The sequence below is a fragment of the Bos grunniens genome, chromosome 2, assembly GCF_055505025.1.
Source record: "Bos grunniens cultivar Pamir isolate PY7600 chromosome 2, Bosgru_T2T1.0, whole genome shotgun sequence".
Classification (NCBI taxonomy): domain Eukaryota; kingdom Metazoa; phylum Chordata; class Mammalia; order Artiodactyla; family Bovidae; genus Bos; species Bos grunniens.
The window spans coordinates 26104110-26125245 of record NC_141166.1 but is presented as its reverse complement, the minus strand read 5'-3'; the positions used below and the strand labels follow the sequence as shown (position 1 = coordinate 26125245).

Sequence of the window (21136 nt, the reverse complement as noted above, 5' to 3'; positions counted from 1 at the left end):
CCCAGAGATCAAAAACCCGCGTCTCTTGCATCTCTGCATTGGTAGGCGAATTTTTTTTTTTTTTTTAACCACTGCACCACCTGGAACAGCTTACATGCCTCTTAGCTAATTGCTTGCACTATGATTCCCCCGTGGTGATGTGGACTATGGGTGAAGCCAGAGGGAAGAGAGATGTTAGAGTTTAAAAATGTGTGGTTTTGAGGGGCGTTGGAGGTATAATTTGAAAAGAGCTTCTCTGTGTTCCTTCCACCCTGCAGAGGAATCAGCTGTATTATAACAATGAAGCCCTCACACCATGGGGAGTGGGAGGTGGATGCTGGGGGAGGGGGATTCTTTGGGTGGGCAGCGAGTAATCCCAGAGCATAAAAAAATCAACGTGTGGCTGTTCTTTAAAATCCTGTGGGGCTTTACTGGTCTTGTTATTTAAAGACTCTTCTGTTTCCTAAACTATCTAGGTTTTTATTTATCCTGGCTTGAAGACCAAAGTTCTGTTCATCAGAGCTGTGTTAGACACGGAAATGTTGTCATTTTGGATTGTATTGGCTTGGCCAAAAATTTGTTGGGGTTTTCTGTTACATCTTGTGAAAAAACCCAAACTTACTGGCCAACCCAGTAAAAAGCAGGAAGGGCCACCACACTAAGAGAAAAAGCGCTGTTTTTTCTGCTCGCCCCAAAGAGCCCAGATGTCAATGATGACCCTAGGTTGGAAGTTCTTCCACCTTCTGAAGATACACTGCATTTGGGCAGAATTCGCGCCTTCTGTGTGCTTGGGGACAGCAGTAGGTGATCAAGAGAAATGGATTTTCTTTCCATAGTCTACAGTAATTAGGGGAGAAATAAGCAAGTAGGCTAATTTCTCATCATGAAACACCACGGGGCCCTAGACCCATCAACGCCAGGCAGGGGACCAGCCAGGTGGCAGAGGCTAACAAGCTGTAATTGCTTCCTGTCTCGCCTCCCCATGGATTTTTGCTTTTACACTTAGGCCTTGGAGGCCTCAGCCCAAAGGAGCGTGATGGATGACGGAACTTAATTTAGTTCCTTTAGGTAGAAGGGCCTTTCAACAATGCAGAGCAAAGTCCTTCACGGAAGGCACGCCGTAATGAGTTAATCATTGTACTCCTTCCCTGAGAACTAAACGGAGAAACAGCTCTCTTCTGCCACAGTATTCTTTTTAATAGACTTTACTTTTAGAGTGGTTTTTAGGTTCACAACAAAATTGAGCAGGAAGTATAGAGTATTTGTAAATAGCCCCTTTACCCATACATGCATATCCTCTGCCAGAATGCGACATTTGTTACAACCAGGGATCCCACACTGGTATCCCAAGTCCTTAGTTTACATTAGGGTTCACTCTTGGTGTTGTGCATTTTATGGGTAGGACGAATGTATAATGATGTGTGTTCACCCTTAGAGTATCATACAGAATAGTTTCAATTCCCTAAAAATTCCCTGTGCTCCACTTACCTATGTCCCCAACCCTCGGCAATCACTGGTCTTTTTACTGTCTCTGTAGTTTGCTTTATCAAAACATCACATAGATGAAGTCATACAGTACGGAGCCTTTTCACACTGGCTTCCTTTCACTTGGTAATGTGTTTAAAAGCCTTCCATGTCTTTTCATGGCTTGAAAGCTGCTTCTTTCAAGTGCTGTAAAGATACTGTCTGTGACCCAGGAAGCAGGTCCTTACCAGTTACTACTTCTGCCAGTGCCTTGATCTTGGACTTCATCCTCCAGAACTGAGAGAAATGAATTCCTGTTTGTAAGCCACCCCGTCAGTGGTTGGTCGTTGCAGCAGCCCAAGCTGGCTAAGACAACAACAACTTTTTATGATGTGATTGACATGCAATAAACTGTACATACTTGGTTTTATTGGGTGTAATTCACATACTATTCAATTCATTTAAGCTTATGATTCAGTAATTTTTAGTGTATTCACGAAGTTTGTGTGTGTATTAGTCTCTCAGTCATTTCTCTGCGACCCCATGGACTGTAGCCCACCAGGCTCCTTTGTCTATAGGATTCTCGAGGCAAGAATACCGGAGTGGGCTGCCATTTCCTTCTCCAGGGGATCTTCCCATCCCAGGGATTGAATGTGGGTCTTTTGCACTGCAGGTAGATTCTTTACTGTCTGAGCCACCAAAGTGAAAGAAAGTGAAAGTGAAGTTGCTCAGTCGTGTCTGACCCCATGGGCTTTGTGACCCCATGGACGGTAGCCTACCAGTCTTCTCAGTCCATGGGATTTTCCAGGCAAGAGTACTGGAGTGGGTTGCCATTCCCTTCTCCAGGGGATCTTCCCGACCCAGGGATTGAACCCGGGTCTCCTGCATTGTAGGCAGACGCTTTACCCTCTGAGCCACCAGGGAAGCCCCTATTCATGAAGTGTGCACATATTTGAAATGTACCATGTGGCACATTTTGTTATGTGTACATACCCCTAAAATCATCATAATTTAGATACTTGTCACTGAGAAATTTCAAGCCCATTTGTTATTTATTTCCCTCCTGGCAACTGTTGATCTCCTTTCTATCCTGTAAAGTCATTTCCATTTTTAAGAATTATATATATAGGGACTTCCTGGAGGTCCAGTGGTTAAGATGCTGTGCTTCCACTGCAGAGGTCATGGGTTCAATTCCCTGGTCTGGAGACTGAGAATCCCCCGTGCTAAAAAATAAAAGGGGAAGCAGGAAGAATTTTATATGAACAAAATCATATAGTGTGTACTGTTGTTTTGTTTTTGATCTGACTTCTTCATTCAGCAGAATTACTTTAAGATTCATCTGTGCTGTAGCTTGACTTCTATAGTTCATTTTTTTTTGTTGTTGCTGAGAAGTATTCAATTGTATAGGCTTCTATGGTGGCTCAGTGGTAAAGAATCCAGTGCAGGAGATGTGGGTTTGATCCCTGGGTTGAGAAGATCCCCTGGAGGAAGAAATGGCAACCCACTCCAGTATTCTTGCTTGGAGAATCCTATGGACAGAGGATCCTGGTGGGCTACAGTCCATGGGAATCTCAAAAGAGTCAGACACAACTTAGTGACTAAATAACAACAATTCAATTGCATGATCATTCCACAATGGAAATTGGGTTGTTTGCAATTTAGAGCTGTTAAAGAAGCTGCCATCAACATCCATGGACAAATCTTTGTATGACTTATGCTTTCACTCCTTGTGGGTAAATACCTAGGATTGGCGTGGCTGGGTCCTATGGCAATCATTTGTTTTAGCTTTTTAAAAAACTGCCGAACTGTTTTTCCATAGTGGTTGTATCATTTTGCACCTTCTTCTGTGCTGTATGGAAGTTCCAGGCTCCCCCTCCTCTGCAACACCTCGTATGGTCAGTTCCTTTAGTCTCAGCCCTTGTAATACACGGTGTGTCTCACAGTTTAAACTCCACTGGGAACTTCCCTGATGCTCCAGTGGCTAAGACTTCATGCTCCCAGTGCAGGGTGCCTGGGTTCAGCCTCGGTCAGGGAACTGGATCCCGCAGGCTGCGACTGAGGACCCTGGTGCAGCCAAATAAATAAAAATAAATATTACAAAAAATGCCACTGGTCCTAACTACCTAGGAGCTCCACCCAACATCACTTTTTTAAGTCTTTGCTCATCCTATTCTTGCCACCTGGATGCTTCTCTGTCTATGCCTCACCTTAGTTAAACAGTCTTCCTTTTAACATTCAGCCCCAGGACTCCTGGTTCCCCCAGGTTGCACCAAAGTCGACTTCTACATATATATATATATATACCCATAGAATTCTGTGGATGATTTTTTTTTCAAAGCATATTTGCATTATGGTGAGATCCTCTGTGTGATGGTTTTCCCCCCTCAAGGATGGGGCCCCAATACAGGCCTGGGTACCTCATTGATCTTCTGTAATGAATGAAAAGGCAGAGACAGGGTTGGTCATCCTGAGAGTGGTGCTTTTTCCCTACAACTTGAAAAACATCACCTCATTTGCTCTTATTCAAAGAGCACTGCCATTACAATAATTGCTATTTGTAATTTATTGATCAGAAACAATTGTGTTGCTAAGAGAATACTTTTAAATAAAATGAACAATTGCCCGCATTCTTAAAAACAACCTTCAGACAGAGAAGGCAAAAGATAAATGAAATCAAAGAAGCTCATGAACTTCAAGGAAATTAAATTTTGTCTGAATGAGGGTCATCTTGTCTGTCTTCACTCTTAGAATTTTAATGTTTCCTCTCTGAGGATTCTAAGTATTTTTGAGTGAACTAGAGTTAGTCATTATGCCTGTAATATTTTATTGATATTGATTAGCGACAAAGGGACAGGATTGAGAAATATATTCAAACATCTTTGGAGAAATTCTTAGTAGTCAATAGTATCTGCAAGTTTTTCAACTCCCCAGAAAATAGTCTAATGCAGGTATCGGGCTCACAGGAGGAAGGCAGAAACATAGAAGAGTTAGCTGGTTTCCAAGACAGTCGTTTCTGGTAAGAAGGGGATGTTAAAGGGGTTAAGTTTCAAAGTCTGATTAGAAATCGCAGCTACGGAATTTGGAGTGATTGTCACTGAGGCTTTAAAGCCTGTGGATTTGGCCTGCTGTGCACAGGCAGTGGTTCTTGATTTTTAACCCAGAGCAAAGTGGCAGCCAAGCAAAAAAAAGAAAACATATGCAGCGCCTTCTGGAGGATACTGAGTGCACTGGAGCAATGCTCAGAATTCAACAGCAAGATGAGTTAAAAGAAAGCACCAGAATATGGGAAACTCTAAAGCAATCTGGCTGAGTAACCCAAAGTATTTTGAAATACTCTTTCATGGGTTTTGTTCCAAAGCAAAGTAATTCCAGCCATCATGAGCTAAATAAAGCTCTAGTAAGATCAATACAGTCATGGTAAGATGAGGAGGTTTATAATTAAAGCCCATGAGAAAGTGCAAGACTACAGTGAAAAGCCATGCTCAAATTCTCATGTGCACAGCAACCACCCAGGAGCCTTGTGAAAATGAGGGTTCTAATCCCCCAGGTACAGGTGGGAGCCTGTACAACAGCCCTCAGGGGGTGTGGATGCTCTCTGTCCTCAGGCTGCACTTGGAGTTGCATATGCAGAAACTTAAGTAAGCAGGTTGCTCTTCTCTTTCGAAACAGATTTTGAAACTTGTGATGTAAAGCTCTCTGGCATAGTAACTGAGTCTGTTCTTAACAGTCCTATGTGTCTTGGGAGGGTATGGAAATCGATTCTGATTTTTACGTTGTGCTTTAAGGGAGAAAGAGAAATGGATTTTTTACATTAAGGGCATTGTGGGAAAAAAGAAAAATCAATTGAAAAAAATTCCAGACTGAATTGTGTTTGTTTTAGGGTTGAAAGTAGTCCCACCATTTATTGTATGATGCTCTCGATTACTGGATAACATTAAATTGTATCCAGTATCTTGCCTACATATATCAGAAATAAAAGTGGTACTCAAAAAATTTTAAGCCAAAAGTTCCATAAGAACAGTCACTTTTCTGGTTAAAACTTGAAAATAAAGACTGTCTGATATGAATGTTAGGTTATCTTAGTCCAGGACCATCCCTGAAGTATTACTGTGGTAGTTTTAAGGCACATATTTTGAGGCCAAACTCCCTGGATTTCAATCCAATAAGTCTTTACCACTTACTAACTATATGCGAGGATTTATACCTTACCCTCTGTAAAATGGGTCTGCATTCTACAGTTGTTTTTGGATTGAGTTAGTATCTGTAAAGCTCTTAGACCAGTGCTAGGCTATCTAAATGTTTGTTAACTATATGACCAAAGTAAGATGTGTTAGTGTCACGTCTTGGTTGCCCAGTGACCCTCTGGAATCCAGAAGGCCTGTTTCTCTTTTCAAACAATGAAAACATCATCCTACAAGACTTCCCCAACGAGCAACTGGATCAGAGAGAAAGGTGATTTCAGCCAAACAACAGGAAACCTCGAAATAAATTCACAGAATCCAGGAGTTTATTATTTCGCTTGTTTGGTTAGACTTACTTCCATCCTTTGGTTTTGCAGCTGGTGATGTATATTGGCCAGGTAACCAAAGAGATCTTGAAGTGGCCCCGCCCCTTCTCCCCTCCTGTCGTGAAACTCGAGAAGAGAGTGATGGCTGAATATGGGATGCCGTCCACCCACGCCATGGCAGCCACGGCCATCTCCTTCACCCTCCTTATCTCTACCATGGACAGGTACCAGGTGAGACAGTGACTCTTCTTCTTCACCGTTTAACACCAGAGGGAGCAAGGAGGGGTTTTGCTTCAGGACTTCAGGGCAAAGAGGGGTTTTTCTTCAGGGGTTTTGCCTTTTTTTTTTTTTTTTTCTGAAGGACAATGAAACTTATGAAGTAAAGATGGGGGAACACTTATTGAACAGTGATGATTTCTTTATTAATGAAGTGACCATATGATTTAGTGTCCAAAGCAGGTTATGCCCAAGAGTGAAAGTGGACACCATTGATAATAAGAGTAAAACAAGCATCACCAGGCTGTGCGGTCTACCCCTTCTGGAAGCATTTTCACCCTGAGCTACTTGACCAGATGGCTCTTAAGTCGATGCCTGCATCCTCTGTTTACAAGAGATGCGAGGGGCTGATGATCCTAGTAGATGACTCTCCAGAGTGGAGATGATTTCACCAAATCCTCAAGCTCGATATCCCAGGGCCCAGGGTGAAATAGAATCTGGGCTCAAATTAGCTCCCAAAGATGCATCTGCCCTTTCTTGGGGCTCAACTATTAGAAATAATCAGTCCACATTTTCTAGAAAGCTTGTCTAAATGACAGGAGATTAATAAGTGTTGAAAATAGAATTTCACTTATTATCTGCTTAAATGCCAGTTGTAGCAAGACCTTTTCAAAGTTATATACTGTTGGGAATTTCATGGTGGTCCAGTGGTTAAAACCTTGGTGCCTAGGTGCAATCCCTGATCGGGGAACTAAGATCGCAGAAGCCACCCAGCACGGCTGAAAAATACATAAAAGTTATATTACTACTTTAATGGAGATTTATTTTTCCTATCTGAGAACTTTTGCTCTATTTTGGTGCTTAATTTCAGAAATTGTATCTTTTGCCTGTTGGAAAATTTAGATTTTGCTAACACTAGCAGTCTCCTGTGTAAATGGCAGCATTGCTTCTCCTGCCCTCTTTACACCAAAAACCCAGAGGCATTCCATGTTTCAGGTTGTAGATAACACGGGAGGCTTGTTTTGGGTTTGAGAGAGAACAAGATTAGTGTCAGGTCCTGACCCACCTGGTTTTCTATTTGGGCACCTGGGATTAGACCTCAGTCTCCTAAATGGGAAAGGGACAGGTATAGGATTATATCTGACTGTGTGTTCAGTCATGTCTGACTCTTGTGACCCCATGGACTGTGGCCCACCAGGCTCCTCTGTCCATGGGATTCTGCAGGCAAGAATACTGGAGTGGGTTGCCATTTCCTACTCCAGGGGATCTTCCTGACCCAGGGATGGAAGCTGTATCTCTTGCGTCTCTTACATTGGCAGGCGAATTCTTTACCACTGTTCCACCTGGGAAGCCCCCATACCACTCTTGATCTTAGCCAACTTAAACATCATGCCAGGATTTAAAAAAAAAAAAAAAATGTCTTAGCTCCCCAATACTGTTGGAGTTTATTGGATGCAGACTTCTGAGCTATGTTGTACTGCCCCCATGCCATCTGTCCCAGAAGGACATAGTGCTCCCATCACTGGCCCCATCACTGGGAGCTGTCAGCATCCAGAGAAGCCTGTGAACTTGCTTCTCTTAGGAAAAAAGCAGCAAGTGGGGCTGACTGCAGGAAAGCAACAACAGTCATTTTTATGCTTATTTCAAGGCCACCTGGATCTTCTTAAAAACTTCTTTACAGCTCATATGATGAAACAATTTTCTTAAGGCCTGAGTTGTTATGGACTTCTTTTTCTATTTGATTTTTAATGATAAATATATTTAGCTAGTTTGGTTGTTTATTCGTGAATAGCCCTAAAAATGGGTTTATTTCTTTAAATACGTATTTAGGCTAATACCCAACCTCTAAATTGTGACTGCATTAGCTTATTCCATTTTTAATACTTTTTCAATTAAAATCAGAGACCCAGTTAATGATAAATCTTCAGAAAAGCGGTACAACCCTATATCACTGTACTCAGATGTTACATTGGAAAGCACATGTTGACTTGGACTCAGAAGATGTGGTTCCTCGTTCAGACTGTGTCACTGCTGACTGTGTTACTGAGGTCAAGTCACTGCACCTCTCTGAGCCTTGGCTTCTGTTGGGAGGATCAAATGGGATTGATGGGCAACCATCTTTGTGCAAAAGCTCAGGACTAATGCAACTTATTATCAAGGTTAAGGGTTTCCTCATTTGTAGACTGGGGCTAACGATAGACTGTACTTCATAAGGTGTGTGAAGAGTGACCGTAAAGTACTTCACATAATATAGACAGTTCTGTATCATCTTAATTCTTAGCACCATGGAAGACCACAGACATTAGTACTTGAAGCAACTGAATTATATCTCTATATCTAGTTCATCAGCATATCTGTGTGTGCCTTATATGACTTATCATTAGCCAGATTCCTCCAACTGTTTTCATTATTCATCCACAAATGTCAAGATTCAGTGAAGTCTAGACTTTTGCCTTGACATATGTACAGATATGCCAGTCTTAGCTTGGCATTGCTGTTCCCAGACTTCCCTATGAAGCCAGTTGTTGCCAAGCTTTATCTTCACAGCACATCTTGGGAAGGTACCTGGTTGGACTTTGTAAAATTATAGTACCGTCCATATACCTTGCCTCTTGGAAATACTGTATATTTCACAAATTTTAAGTATAGGTAGAAATAGCGATGGCACCCCACTCCAGTACTCTTGCCTGGAGAATCCCATGGATGGAGGAGCCTGGTCGGCTGCAGTCCATGCAGTCACTAAGAGTCGGACACGACTGAGAGACCTCACTTTCACTTTTCCTTTCATGCATTGGAGAAGGAAATGGCAACCTACTCAAGTGTTCTTGCCTGGAGAATCCCAGGGACGGGGGAGCCTGGTGGGCTGCCGTCTCTGGGGTCGCACAGAGTCATACACGACTGAAGCAACGCAGCAGCAGCAGAAATAAAAAATCATTTACTCCACTAAAACTTTCAGCACAATAGCTATGGTCAAGTTCCAGTGTGTCTTATTTGCAGGTCAGTATGTTGTGAAGCTTCCTTCCAGAATTACATTCCTAGGCATTTTCTCCTTCTCTTTCCTTAGTTTTCCCATTTTTTTGAGTGATTTTAGATCATCAAACTGCTGGCCTAAGAAATATGAGATTGAGACTAGGAGTTAATGGATCAGAAACCCCTTGCCTTCTACAACATCAAGCTGTGTGTGTCTGAACCTGAACTGATGCCTTGTTTTCTCTTCCTCCCCTGCAGTATCCCTTTGTTTTGGGACTGATGATGGCTGTGGTGTTCTCCACGTTGGTGGGTCTCAGCCGACTTTACACTGGGATGCACACGGTCCTGGTAAGGCTTTGTGGGCGAGTCTTGGGGTGATATCTGAATAGGAGTGTGGCCAGTGTGTTCTTCACACTGTATGTTTATAAAGCTATTTGCATTTCATAAGAAGGCCAGTGAAGGCTATAATTTTATTTCCCATCAGGCAAATGAATTAGGAAATGATTATCTTAAGGCACATGTATAATAGTAGTAATGAATCATTAAGATACTATCAAGTAGGCTGGTCTGGGTTAGACTGGCTAGAACAGCAATGAAGATCCAGGTAATTTGTTTACATGCTGGTTTACTGATGATGAAGCAGGCAGTGCAGAAACATATCCAGGGTCAGGGATGTTGAGTGATGGATGAAGTTCTTCACTTAGGTCCTCACAGAAATGGTTCTGAAATTCAGGGGTCTTAGCTGCCTTTGCAGGGTAGGAGTCCCACCAGGTCAAAAGAGCCCAGCATCATGGGCTTGCTTCCTTCCATAGGGGTTTGCATTTAAACAGCTGTCTACTTTTTTTTTTTTTTTAACCATATTAGGAATTTTTTTCAGAGCTGCCACAGTTAGCTCAGTTGAAATGACTCAATTCTATTTCCTAGTGTGCCAGCCATCTGCCTAGGAGTTCCAGAGCATAATGCTGGCCATGGCTTACCATGGGCACTATTTATCATGGTAATTGGTGATAGATTTCTTTAAAAAGGACTAGGCCCTTGCTAATTGTGTTACTCTCCACATGAAGCTCAACAATTGGGTTAGCATAAGGCCTCAGAGGGAAAGGCCAGCCTTCACTGGCCTTCTTGTTTCTCCTCTTCTGCCTGACCTTGGTCATCCAGAGGTGGGGGATGGAAGGACAGAAGCCACAGAGGGGAACAGATTTAGGGAGAGGGTTTGTCAAAATGGGCAGAAGCAGAGAATGGGAAGGAAAATAAACCCAGAGTCCAGGAGTTTATGGCTGCATGGGATTCAGAGAGCGGTACCATCATGCTTTCTTCTTTAAAAAAAAAAAAATTTGATTAATTTTTGCCTGTGTTCAGTCTTTGTTGCTGCACATGGGATTTCTCTAGTGGCAATGAGCAGGTGGGGGGCTACTCTCTTGTTGCGGAGCACAGGCTCTAAGGCACAAGGGTTCAATAGTTGTGGCACACAGGCTTAGTTGCTCTGCGGCAGGTGGGATCTTCCTGGACCAGGGATCAAACCCCTGTCTCCTGCATTGGCAGGTGGATTCACAACCACTGGACCACCAGGGAAGCCCCATGCTTTCCTCTCAAAACAAAACAAATTCTAACTCCAAGGAAAGTGGGGACCTGAGTGGAATCAGGGCCGAACCCAGGGTGAGGCCAGGAAGGCAGGAAATCGAAGAGGTGCCAAACAACTCTCGAATCAAGAGAAATGATGCTCAGGCAATACATTAAAAAAAAAAAAAATCAAAATCAATGCTGAAATTTTCCATGATGAACAAAACATACCAGTTTGAGATAAACTGCCTGTGTGTGACTTTGCTGACTTTGCACCATGCTGGTCCTGGAGTGCAGCCTAGGATGCAAGCGGTGTGAAAATATGACACAACAGTTAGGGGTCAGGCTTATTATCTACCTACCAAGACAGGTCCCTGCTGTTCCTGTCCCTCCGCACAGTGTGTCGCGTGGCTTCTAAGACTTCAGGGGAAAAGGGGAGGAGTGCATTCTCAATTTGCTACACCACTGCACCTCATCATAAAGGGGTTCTCTCCAAATGCGTCCACAGGCTTGAATATGGAACAAAGCAGAACTCTCTTGGGTGTTTGAGTATTTCTTTTATCTGGGGCAACTTTTTAATTTCCATAGGTTTTATTAAAAAGCGATCTTAGGAACTCAGGTTAAAATTAAACCCAAAGTAAACAGGAGACTGTGGGGCTGCAGACATGAATAGAGGGTACAGAAAACCCTGGATTCAATAAGAATCCAGCTACATGTCTGTCTTTAGGTCTGAAAGTAGGTTGGGGGATGGAGAAGCACAAATCTGCGGGGAAGATCGTTAAGGCCTCTCTTTGAGATTCGAGGAATGGGTCCCCCCACCCATTTCAGAAAATCTGTCCTAGGAGAAACTAGAACAAGGGGTATATGTGTGTGCGTGTGTGCTCAGTCGCTCAGTCATGTCTAACACTTTGCGTAGTCACAACTATTCCTCCCACCCCCATTCTGCACCACCATTGGAGTCCAGGGACATCCTTCACTTGAATAGTTTTGTCTCCTAAAGTTCAGAGATCCTGGGCTTCTCTGTCAGTCCAGTGGTTAAGACTCCATGCTGCCAATGCAGGGGACGTGGGATCCATCTCTGTCTGGAAAACTAAGATCCCATGTGCTACACAATGGGCCAAAAAATAAGAGATTTGAGACCCTGACTCAGGCCCAGATCCAAGTCAGGCTCCAGGGCTAGAGGCATGATCCAGGCATGAACACACACACTCAGTTGTGTCCAACTCTTTTGCCACCACATAGACTTTAGCCCACCAGCCTCCTCTGTCCACGAGATTCTCCAGGCAAGAATACTAGAGTGGGTTGCCATTCCCTTCTCCAGGGGATCTTCCCGACCCAGGTATGGAACCCAAGTCTACTACCTTACAGGTGGATTCTTTACCACTGAGCCCATGGCCCACTTTACCTAGGAAGCCCATGGCCCAGGGTAGGATGATACATAATTTCTCTTAGCAAAAGCAGATGTTTTTAATAGAAAGATAGAGTTGAATTATGGATTTGCTGTCTTCTCTATTTAGCAGCAACTTAGTAAGCTTCTTGGCTCCGATGGTAAAGGGTCTGCCTGCAATGCGGGAGACCCGGGTTCAATCCTTGGATTGAGAAGATCCCCTGGAGAAGGAAATGGCAACCCACTCTAGTATTCTTGCCTGGAAAATCCCATGGACAGAGGAGTCTGGCAGACGATAGTCCATGGGGTTGCAAAGAGTCCAACATGACTTAGTGACTAACACTAGTAAGCTTCTGCAGGCTACAGGCTTGGAGCTAGATCTGGAAAATAAAATGTACACCACCGTCCAAGTGTCTAAGTCTGTTGATGGAGTCAAACATATGAGCTTCTGATTACTGGCTCTGCTGCTGCTGCTGCTGCTGCTAAGTCACTTCAGTTGTGTCTGACTCTATGCGACCCCAGAGACGGCAGCCCACCAGGATCCTCTGTCCATGGGATTTTCCAGGCAAGAACACTGGAGTGGGGTTCCATTGCCTTCTCCGTTACTGGCTCTAATGAGTGTTATAATTAGCTCGGAACAGCTAAATCAGGCCAGGCCTGCCTGGTGGCATGCCTCCCCCCTGGACCCCTCACGTTCTCCAGGAACAGCCACAGACTAGTGGTTCTCAACCTTGGCTACACATTCAAATCCCATGGAAAACTTTTCAAAAATATTTGGACACCCAGATTTACAGCAGCAGCATTATTTACAGTAGCCAAAAGGTGAAAGCCACCCACATGTCCACTGACGGATGAATGGATAAATAATCTGTGGTTCATACGTACAATGGAATATTATTCAGCCTTGAAAAGGAAGGAAATTCTGACACATGCTACAGCATGGAAGAAACTTGAAGACATCATGCTAAGTGAAACAAACCAGTCACCAAAGAGAAATACAATATGATTGTGCATGTATGATGTCCTTAGAGTCGAATTCAGAAAGTCAGAAAGTAAAGTCATGTCCAACTCTTTGCGAATCCATGAATTATAGCCTGCCAGGCTCCTCTGTCCATGGAACTTTCCAGGTAAGAATACTGAAGCGGGTTGCCACGCCCTTCCTGACCCAGGGATCGAACCTGGCTGTCTTATATCTCCTGCATTGGCAGGCAGGTTCTTTATCGCTAGTGCCACCTGGGATTCCCACAGAATGTAAAGGTAAAGGTGGTCGCCAGAGCATGAAGGATGAGAGGAAGAACGGGGAGTTATTGTTAATGGGGTACAGAGTTTTAGTTTAGGGTGATGAAAAAGTTCTGCAGGTGGATAGCAGTGATGGTTGGGCAACAATGTAAATGTTCTTAATACCACTGAACTGTATGCTTTGAAATGGTTAAGATGACAAATTTTATGTTGTGTGTGTGTGTGTGTGTTTAACCATAGTGAAAGATACAGTCCTATGCATTGGTGTTTTTTCAAAGCTCCTTGGTTGGTCTTAATGTGCAGCCAGGGTTGAGAGCCATTGACGAGACTGTCCTTTAGAACTGGGCACGGGCACAAGCCTGAACAAGAGAGGGAGGTGGGGACAGTGCTGCATAGGCACCGACTGTGTCCCCTGCCTGAATGGCTCTAATCACACCGGGCTTGGAGGGTCACAGCACACAGGTCATCCAGGAGGCTGCCAGCCTCCTATAAATGGCTCTCCTCCGCTCGTAGTGACTTAAGCGGGCAGGAAGTCCAAAAACAAGGTGATAATATGTATTCATACAGCTGAATCACTTTGCTGTAGAGCAGAAACTAACACAGCATTGTAAAGCAACTCTACTCCAATAAAAATTAATTTCAGAAAATTTGGTGACATTACACGGGAAACTTTCTGTCCTTCCCCTTGTAATAGTGTTTTATAGATAGTAGCTTCTGAGTAGACTGGGAACAGTGTATTTTGAGCGATGGCAAGGAATCCATAAAACTATTTTTTGGTGACCAAAGACTGATTTTTTCCTGCTAAAACTACTATTTAAGCTTTGTTTCTTGATGCTTTGTCAAGTGTCTATATGTCCTCTTTTGGTGTCATATCTTTTTGCCTTTTCATACTGTTCATGGGATTCTCAAGGTAAGACTACTGAAGTGGTTTGCCATTCCCTTCTCCAGTAGACCACATTTCGTCAGAACCCTCCACCATGACGCATCCGTCTTGGGTGGCCCTACATGGCATGGCTCATAGTTTCATTGAGTTAGACTCACTGGAAAAGACCCTGATGCTGGGAAAGATTGAAGGCAGAAGGAGAAGGGGATGACAGAGGATGAGATGGTTGGATAGCATCACTGACTCGATGGACATGAGTTTGAGCAAGCTCCAGGAGTTGGTGATGGACAGGGAAGCCTGGCGTGCTGCAGTCCATGGGATCATAAAGAGTCGGACACGACTGAGTGACTGAACTGAACTACATGTCAAGTGCAATAATTGAAACTGTTGATGATTAAAAATAATTTAACATACTTTAAAAAAAAAGGTTCTCCATGCATCAAGGGGAGGAATAGTTCATGGAGCGCAGTCATTTGCTTCTCTTGCCCATTAAGACATCCTTCCCGTCAGAGATGAGTGGTCTGCTGTTACGTCAAGGCTTCTGGACGGGCTCAGCTGACTCTTGGGCAAGCCCAAGTGAAGCATGGGGAGGCACTGAACCCACACGTGTTGCCATCTAGCCAGACCAGCTGTGGCACAGCTTCCTTCTGCCAGGACGCCTGAGTAAGAAACTAGAGCACCACCCTCGCTCCTCACACCCACCAGTCAGGTAGTCACCAAGTCAAATTAGTTCTGACTCTTAAAGATGTCATAGAGCTGTCCTTACACCACTGCCTGGATACTCTTTCCAAATGTGATGATGTCCTTCCATGCATGGAGACATTTCTAAAGCTCCTACTTAATGTGAAGAATGACACAGGTAGTCCCCAAAGGGGGCTTTGGGCAACTGACCTTTGAGAGAAGGCAGCACTATCTACGGGCTTCCCTCATGGCTCAGATGGTAGAGAATCCCTCTGCAATGCAGGAGACCCAGATTCAATCCTTGGATTGGAAAGGTCCCCGGAGAAGGGAATGGCAACCCACTCCAGCATTCTTGCCTAGAGAATCCCCTAGACAGATATATGCAGAGTCGGACACAACTAAGCAACTAACACTTACTTACTAAAACTATTTATGGCAAAACATGGAAATAAAACACAGGGGCCCTGGTGACATTCTTGTCCCACACCTGGGGACCTCTAAGCTGGCTGTTCTTTTTCGCCCAAGCTGATTTTTATTAAAATCTTACATTTCCCATAGTAAGATGTATCCTCAGCAATGGTTTACAGAAATAATTTTTTAGTGTATAATTTCATGTTCTCTTGGTTTAGAAAGTAAATCAGTTACAACCAGCTGAAGGGGCAGGGGAGAGGGTAGAATATTTTGGAAAGATGGGGTAGCCCATGGAATCCAACACAGATGGGACTGAACAACCAAGCCTCACATGTGTCTTCCTCTTCCTGTAGAGTGCCTCTGTGCACAGAACCCAGCTCCCAACAGCTTCTCTCTCAGATCCAGGCCTTCACTTGAAGAGATGAAACTGATTGAACTGGGCATTACCCTGGGACTTGGGAACCTGGCCAGGGGAACAGGTTCAAAGCAGGAACAAAGCAGAAAGAGGGCCCCAAAAGCCACCCCTGTGGGCTGCAAAGACAGTCCCCAAAGAGCAAGAACTGGAAAAACAACCAGTAAGTTGACCATAATTGAGAATGCCCAAACTCAAGTGGTCACCATGTGCATGAGGCAGGATGCCTTGAATACAAATAGAAACCAACTCAAACTTGTATAAGCTTGAAAGGAAATGGTTTTTATAACCACAGCGTATAACATAGGAAGGGCAGAGGTGCAGGTGGCCACTAGGAGAGTGGGGCCCAGGGGATAGATCTTTACTGGATCTTCACTTTACCTCCCTTTTTCCCAAAGTCATCTCTGTATCTTTTCCACATGGTAGATCCATCCTTTTGGGTTGCCTTCCCTCTAAGTCTAGACTCGGGGCTTAAACTCTTTCTGTTTTACTCCTGAAAGGACTGCAGTGGGAAGACTTTCAGAAAAAGTATCTAATTGGCCTAGCCTGGATTATTAGCCTTTTGCTGCACCAAACACTGTCCAAGGGGATGCAAGGGGGTGTGACTGGACGAGTGGGTCAGGAGTCCGCCTGTGTGAGCAAGGACTGTGACTGGTAGTGATGAGTAGAGTTAGCATGTCAGAGGAACCTTTCTCTGGAGTCTGTTGCCAGAAGATGAAAACAGGCAAAGCACCAGTGGTGTGCTTTGTACGTTGACATCATTGCATTTTCCTACTGTTTCAGACTCAAAAACTGGGATGTTGTATTTGTGGGGAAAGGACGAGAGAAGTTCAGGAAGGCTGATTGTTCTATGTTTGTAATGCCTGAAATTAATCAACTTACACAGAATGGATTTTAGGTCTTCTAACTGATAACACAATCACCCCCCAATACATTAACAGTAAAATTAGAGTTTTGTTGTTGTTAGGTTAGTGAATAATTGTTCCATTATTTTGAACTTGGATTTGCTGAAAGTCTCCTCTATTTTATTGTCTCTAAACTGCTTGATCTATGAATAATTATATAGATATTAGGTTTTGTTTTCTTACTCATTTATTTTTCCCCTAAATATTGCTTTAGTTTTGGTTGGAGTTGGAGGATGTTGAAACAGTTTCTCAAATATTAAATTATCTGCAGACCATACAAAACTATGTTCTGGCTTTGGACTAGAGCATTTTGGGTGTGTTTTTTCAAGGTCTTTGAAATTAAAAAAAAAAAAAAGACTTCAAACTGCCTTACTTAATATAGAGAAAAAAGCTAATTGTAATATAAATTATACCCTACAAAGCTCTATTTTGTTGGATGAGTTAGTTACTGAGATAAAAAGGGAGTTTGGTTACGTTTCTATGCATCAGTTACTACGTTATTATGTGCATTGTTTTCTCTTTACCTTGGAGAGAAATATTTGTATGCTTTCATTAAAATAGAGGATTATTTCTGGTTTCAGAAGTATTAAGTACAGTAAAACCCTCATCTCTTGTTTTTAAAGTTGTTGTATATATGTGTATGTTTAAGACAAAATAGTTATTATTCAGTCTACTGCAGGAAGAGTTTAGACAGCCATTTGTTAGGATAATGTGAAAGGAAATGAAAGTATTTTATGTTTCTGTATTAAATGAACCAAAATTAGGACAAAATTAGGACAAAATTGCACAATTTCCAGCAAGAACTGCTCTTGATACATATTCCTAACAAGAAACATAGGGAAATTAATTTTTTACCTGCTTTCTCAGTGCTGTCTAAAAGGCCACTGTTGGGTCAGCTTTTCCCAGGCATTCCATAAGTGTGAGGTTCATAGATGACTGGAGAGGCCCTAAATCTAGGAGGGAGAACGGGACTGAGCCTTGAGTGAAGCCCCCAGCAGATATACAGAGACAGAAGCTGGTCCAAGCACCAGAATCGCATGGAGTTCAGAGGTTCCTCAGGGCAGTGAGCCAGACCCTGAAGGTCAGGTGCAGGCACAGACTGGTCCTGGGCCAGTTGGCCTCAGACCGGAAGCCACTCTATTCTTCCTGCTGCAATGAAAACTGGTTGACCTCTACCTTCTGTGAGCTGGAGCCTCAGAAGCTGCTTCAATAAATTGTGTTGTCAGACGTGCTGAAGAGAAAGTGAAAGTCAGTCACTCAGTCTGACTCTTTGTGACCCCTTGGCCTGTATAGTCCATGGAATTCTCCAGGCTGGAATACTGGAGTGGGTTATCTTTCCCTTCTCCAGGGGATCTTCCCAGCACAGGGATCGAACCCAGGTCTCCTGTATTGCAGTCGGATTCTTTACCAGCTGAGCCACAAAGGAAGCCCTGACGTGCTGGAGTATGACAACTGCCCATTAGCCTGACAAGGGGTGGGAGGTCAGGGAACTCTCTGAGGCTAAGGCGGGGCAGCCAAGCCAAACGGACTAGGCCTGCAGCTACAGAGGTGGTCCCCTGAGGCTCGGTGGACAGGAGAGGTGGTGATGAGGAAGCTAGTAGTTTATCTCAGTAAGAAAGACCCCAGAGTGTCTGCATATCCCAGGCTGCTGAAGAGGGAGCTCGGGTCAGTGCTTAAGGTCTCTTTTGTGTTGAGAATGCATTCATTTTTCTCCAACACATGATAACCAAGCACATTCAGAGACAGAGCATGGATTCCTGACGTGGCACTACTGTGGCTTGTATTTATGATCCACGCAAGTCCAGGATACCAGTAAAATAAGCTGGAGACTGGCTTCATAGAATCAGTGTATTACAGTCTCCTTGAAAGTGAAGGTTTTCTGGAAGCTTCTAATTGTATGCCCCCCCCCCACTTTTTTTTTTTTTTTTTTAAGAAAATTAAATTTATTTCTCACACCAGAACCAGAGTGGTCCAGACTGGTGGGTCACCTGAGGATCTGGCTTCTTCCCATCTTGTAATCAGATGCCTCTCAGTGGAAAAAGCACTGTCTTCAATATTTGTTTGTGAAGTCAACTTTTGTAAAATGTGTCAGACCTTCCCATTTTTTTTACATGATTTTTAAAAAAAGATTCTTTGACCCTCTGGGGAAATATGTACACAAATTTCTGCCATTATGTTCACTATTGCTATGACATTCCTGGAACTATTGGTATGCACTGGCACTTTATTTTCATTGCATCTCTCTCAGTTATTACTATTTTGTCCTGAAACAAAAGAAAAGGGAGATGAAATGGTTTCCTGTGATTCCTCAACTACCCATTGAAGCTAGAGAACAAAGCTTTATTTATGAACCAAATCCAATCATAGGGGGAAAAAATCAATCTAGTTTCCTAAACTGTTCAACTCCTTCAGAAAGCAGATGCACCCCTTGGAAAAGAAGAATCCCGGACTTCCATGACAGTCTAGCAGTTAAGATTCCATGCTTCCAATGCATGGGGCATAGGTTCAATCTCTGGTTAGGGAACTAAGATCCTACATGCTGAAGACAAAAAATAATGAATTTGAAAAAGAAAAGAAGAATCCTACATATTTAATATCAGTAGTTAAAGCCCACGAAGGCAGAAGCAAATCCAATATGCTAGGGGCAAGGTAACTTTGTCTGCCTCACCTCCGAAGGCTCCTATAGTCTTCATGTTGTCTCAAAAAGCATTTGGAAAAATTAGAAAATATAAGTGAATATTTATATAAACATAAAATATAAAAAGACCTTTCTTGTCATATATTAAATGGAATAATTCATGAAAGATTAGACAAGCTGATTACATACATTTTTTAGAAGCTTCTATATGTAACAAAATGAAAGTCATTGGTAAAAACATAAATGTATTAAGTGATAGACAAAAAATTAATATAAGGAATCAGTGAGTAAAAGCCTAACATAAAAACAGGCAATTCCCAAAAGGAAAATGTCCCCAAAATAGAAAGAATAAATTCCACCTGTATTTATAGAGATATTTTTTAAAGTCATAAAAGAAACACAGATATTAATAAAAGTGAGATGTCAGTTAAAAATTTTTGCCTGTGAGATTGGTAAAAAAAATTAAAAGATGGCAATTCATGTTGACAAGGGGCTGAGTAATCAGATGTTCTCATGAGGGACCATTTCATGCGATAGGTATCAAAAGCAGTAAAATATATGATGCATACCTTTTGACTTAGGAATTCTTTGAGATTTTTTTTTCTATTATTTATTGCCACATAGTTGCTTCACAATGTTCTGTTAGCTTGTAGTGCTTAACAAAATTGAGAATTTACCCTAAAGGACAATTGAACAAATATATATGTTTGAATAAGGTTAAACTAGGGAAACAGGGAAAACAATTCAATGTGTAACAATAAGGAACTGCCAGGTTAAATTAACTATAAATCAAGATATGGAACAATATTCAGCTATTTAACGCTATGTAATTAAATATTTATTGATATATAGCAATTTTATTCATAATCTCTGAAAACGAAACAATGCAAATGCCCTTCAAGGAGTAAATTGATTAGCAGACCTTGGCACGTCCATACAATGGATTGTACTCCACAGTAGTGATAGTGAAAGTCACTCAGTCGTGTCCGACTCTTTGCAACCCCATGGACTAAACAGTCCATGGAATTCTCCAGGCTAGACTACCGGAGTGGGTAGCCTTTCCCTTCTCTAGGGGATCGTTTACACTCAGGTCTCCCGCATTGCAGGTGGATTCTTTACCAGCTGAGCCACAAGAGAAGCCCAAGAATACTGGAGTGGGTAGCCTATCCCTTCTCCACCAGATCTTCCTGACTCAGGGATCGAACTGGGGTCTCCTGCATTGCAGGCAGATTCTTTACCACCTGAGCTATCAGGGAAGCCCCATACTCCACAATAATGAGGAGCTAACTGCTGTTTCATGCAATATATTGGATGGTCCTCTTTTTTTTTATAGGTTTATTGAGGTATTATTGCTCATATTGAACATATGTACATTTAAGGTGTATAATGTAATTAGATATAGATATATATTGCAAAATGGAAATCCCATGAACAGAGGAGCATGGCAGGCTACAGTCCATGGGGTCACAAGAGTCGGACACAACTTAGCAACTAAACCACCAACCACAAAAGAAGTTAGTTAACACCCCTGTCCCCTCACATAATTACCTGTTTTTGTTTTTTGGTAGTGATAAGATTTACCATCTACTCTTTTACAACTTCCAAGCATATAGTACAGTATAATATGATTTGTTAATTATAAACACCAGGCTTTTCATTAGATCCCCAGACCTTGTTCCTCTTATAGTTGGAAGTTTGTACTCTTTGACTAACATCTCTGCATTTCTTCACCGTCCAGCTTTCAGATCAGATCAGATCAGATCAGTCGCTCAGTCGTGTCTGACTCTTTGCGACCTCATGAATCGCAGCACGCCAGGTCTCCCTGTCCATCACCAACTCCCGGAGTTCACCCAGACTCATGTCCATTGAGTCAGTGATGCCATC

At 42.8% G+C, this 21136-nt stretch overlaps 1 protein-coding gene across 6 annotated transcripts in view; it reads left to right on the top strand.

Moving 5' to 3' along the window:
* The window catches only part of SGPP2 (sphingosine-1-phosphate phosphatase 2), a 147464-nt gene that overhangs the window by 96514 nt on the left and 29814 nt on the right, over positions 1-21136 (top strand). For 4 of the 6 annotated variants that reach the window (XM_086366218.1, XM_086366247.1, XM_086366236.1 and 1 more), the window contains 2 exons: positions 6002-6181; positions 9395-9484. The exons of 1 other annotated variant lie outside the window; for it this stretch is intronic. In XM_086366218.1, the coding sequence (XP_086222344.1) occupies positions 6002-6181; positions 9395-9484 (270 nt within the window). Of the gene's footprint in view, positions 1-6001; positions 6182-9394; positions 9485-15650; positions 17609-21136 lie in introns of those variants that run through there. One more of the 6 variants, XM_086366258.1, reaches the window with a different exon arrangement.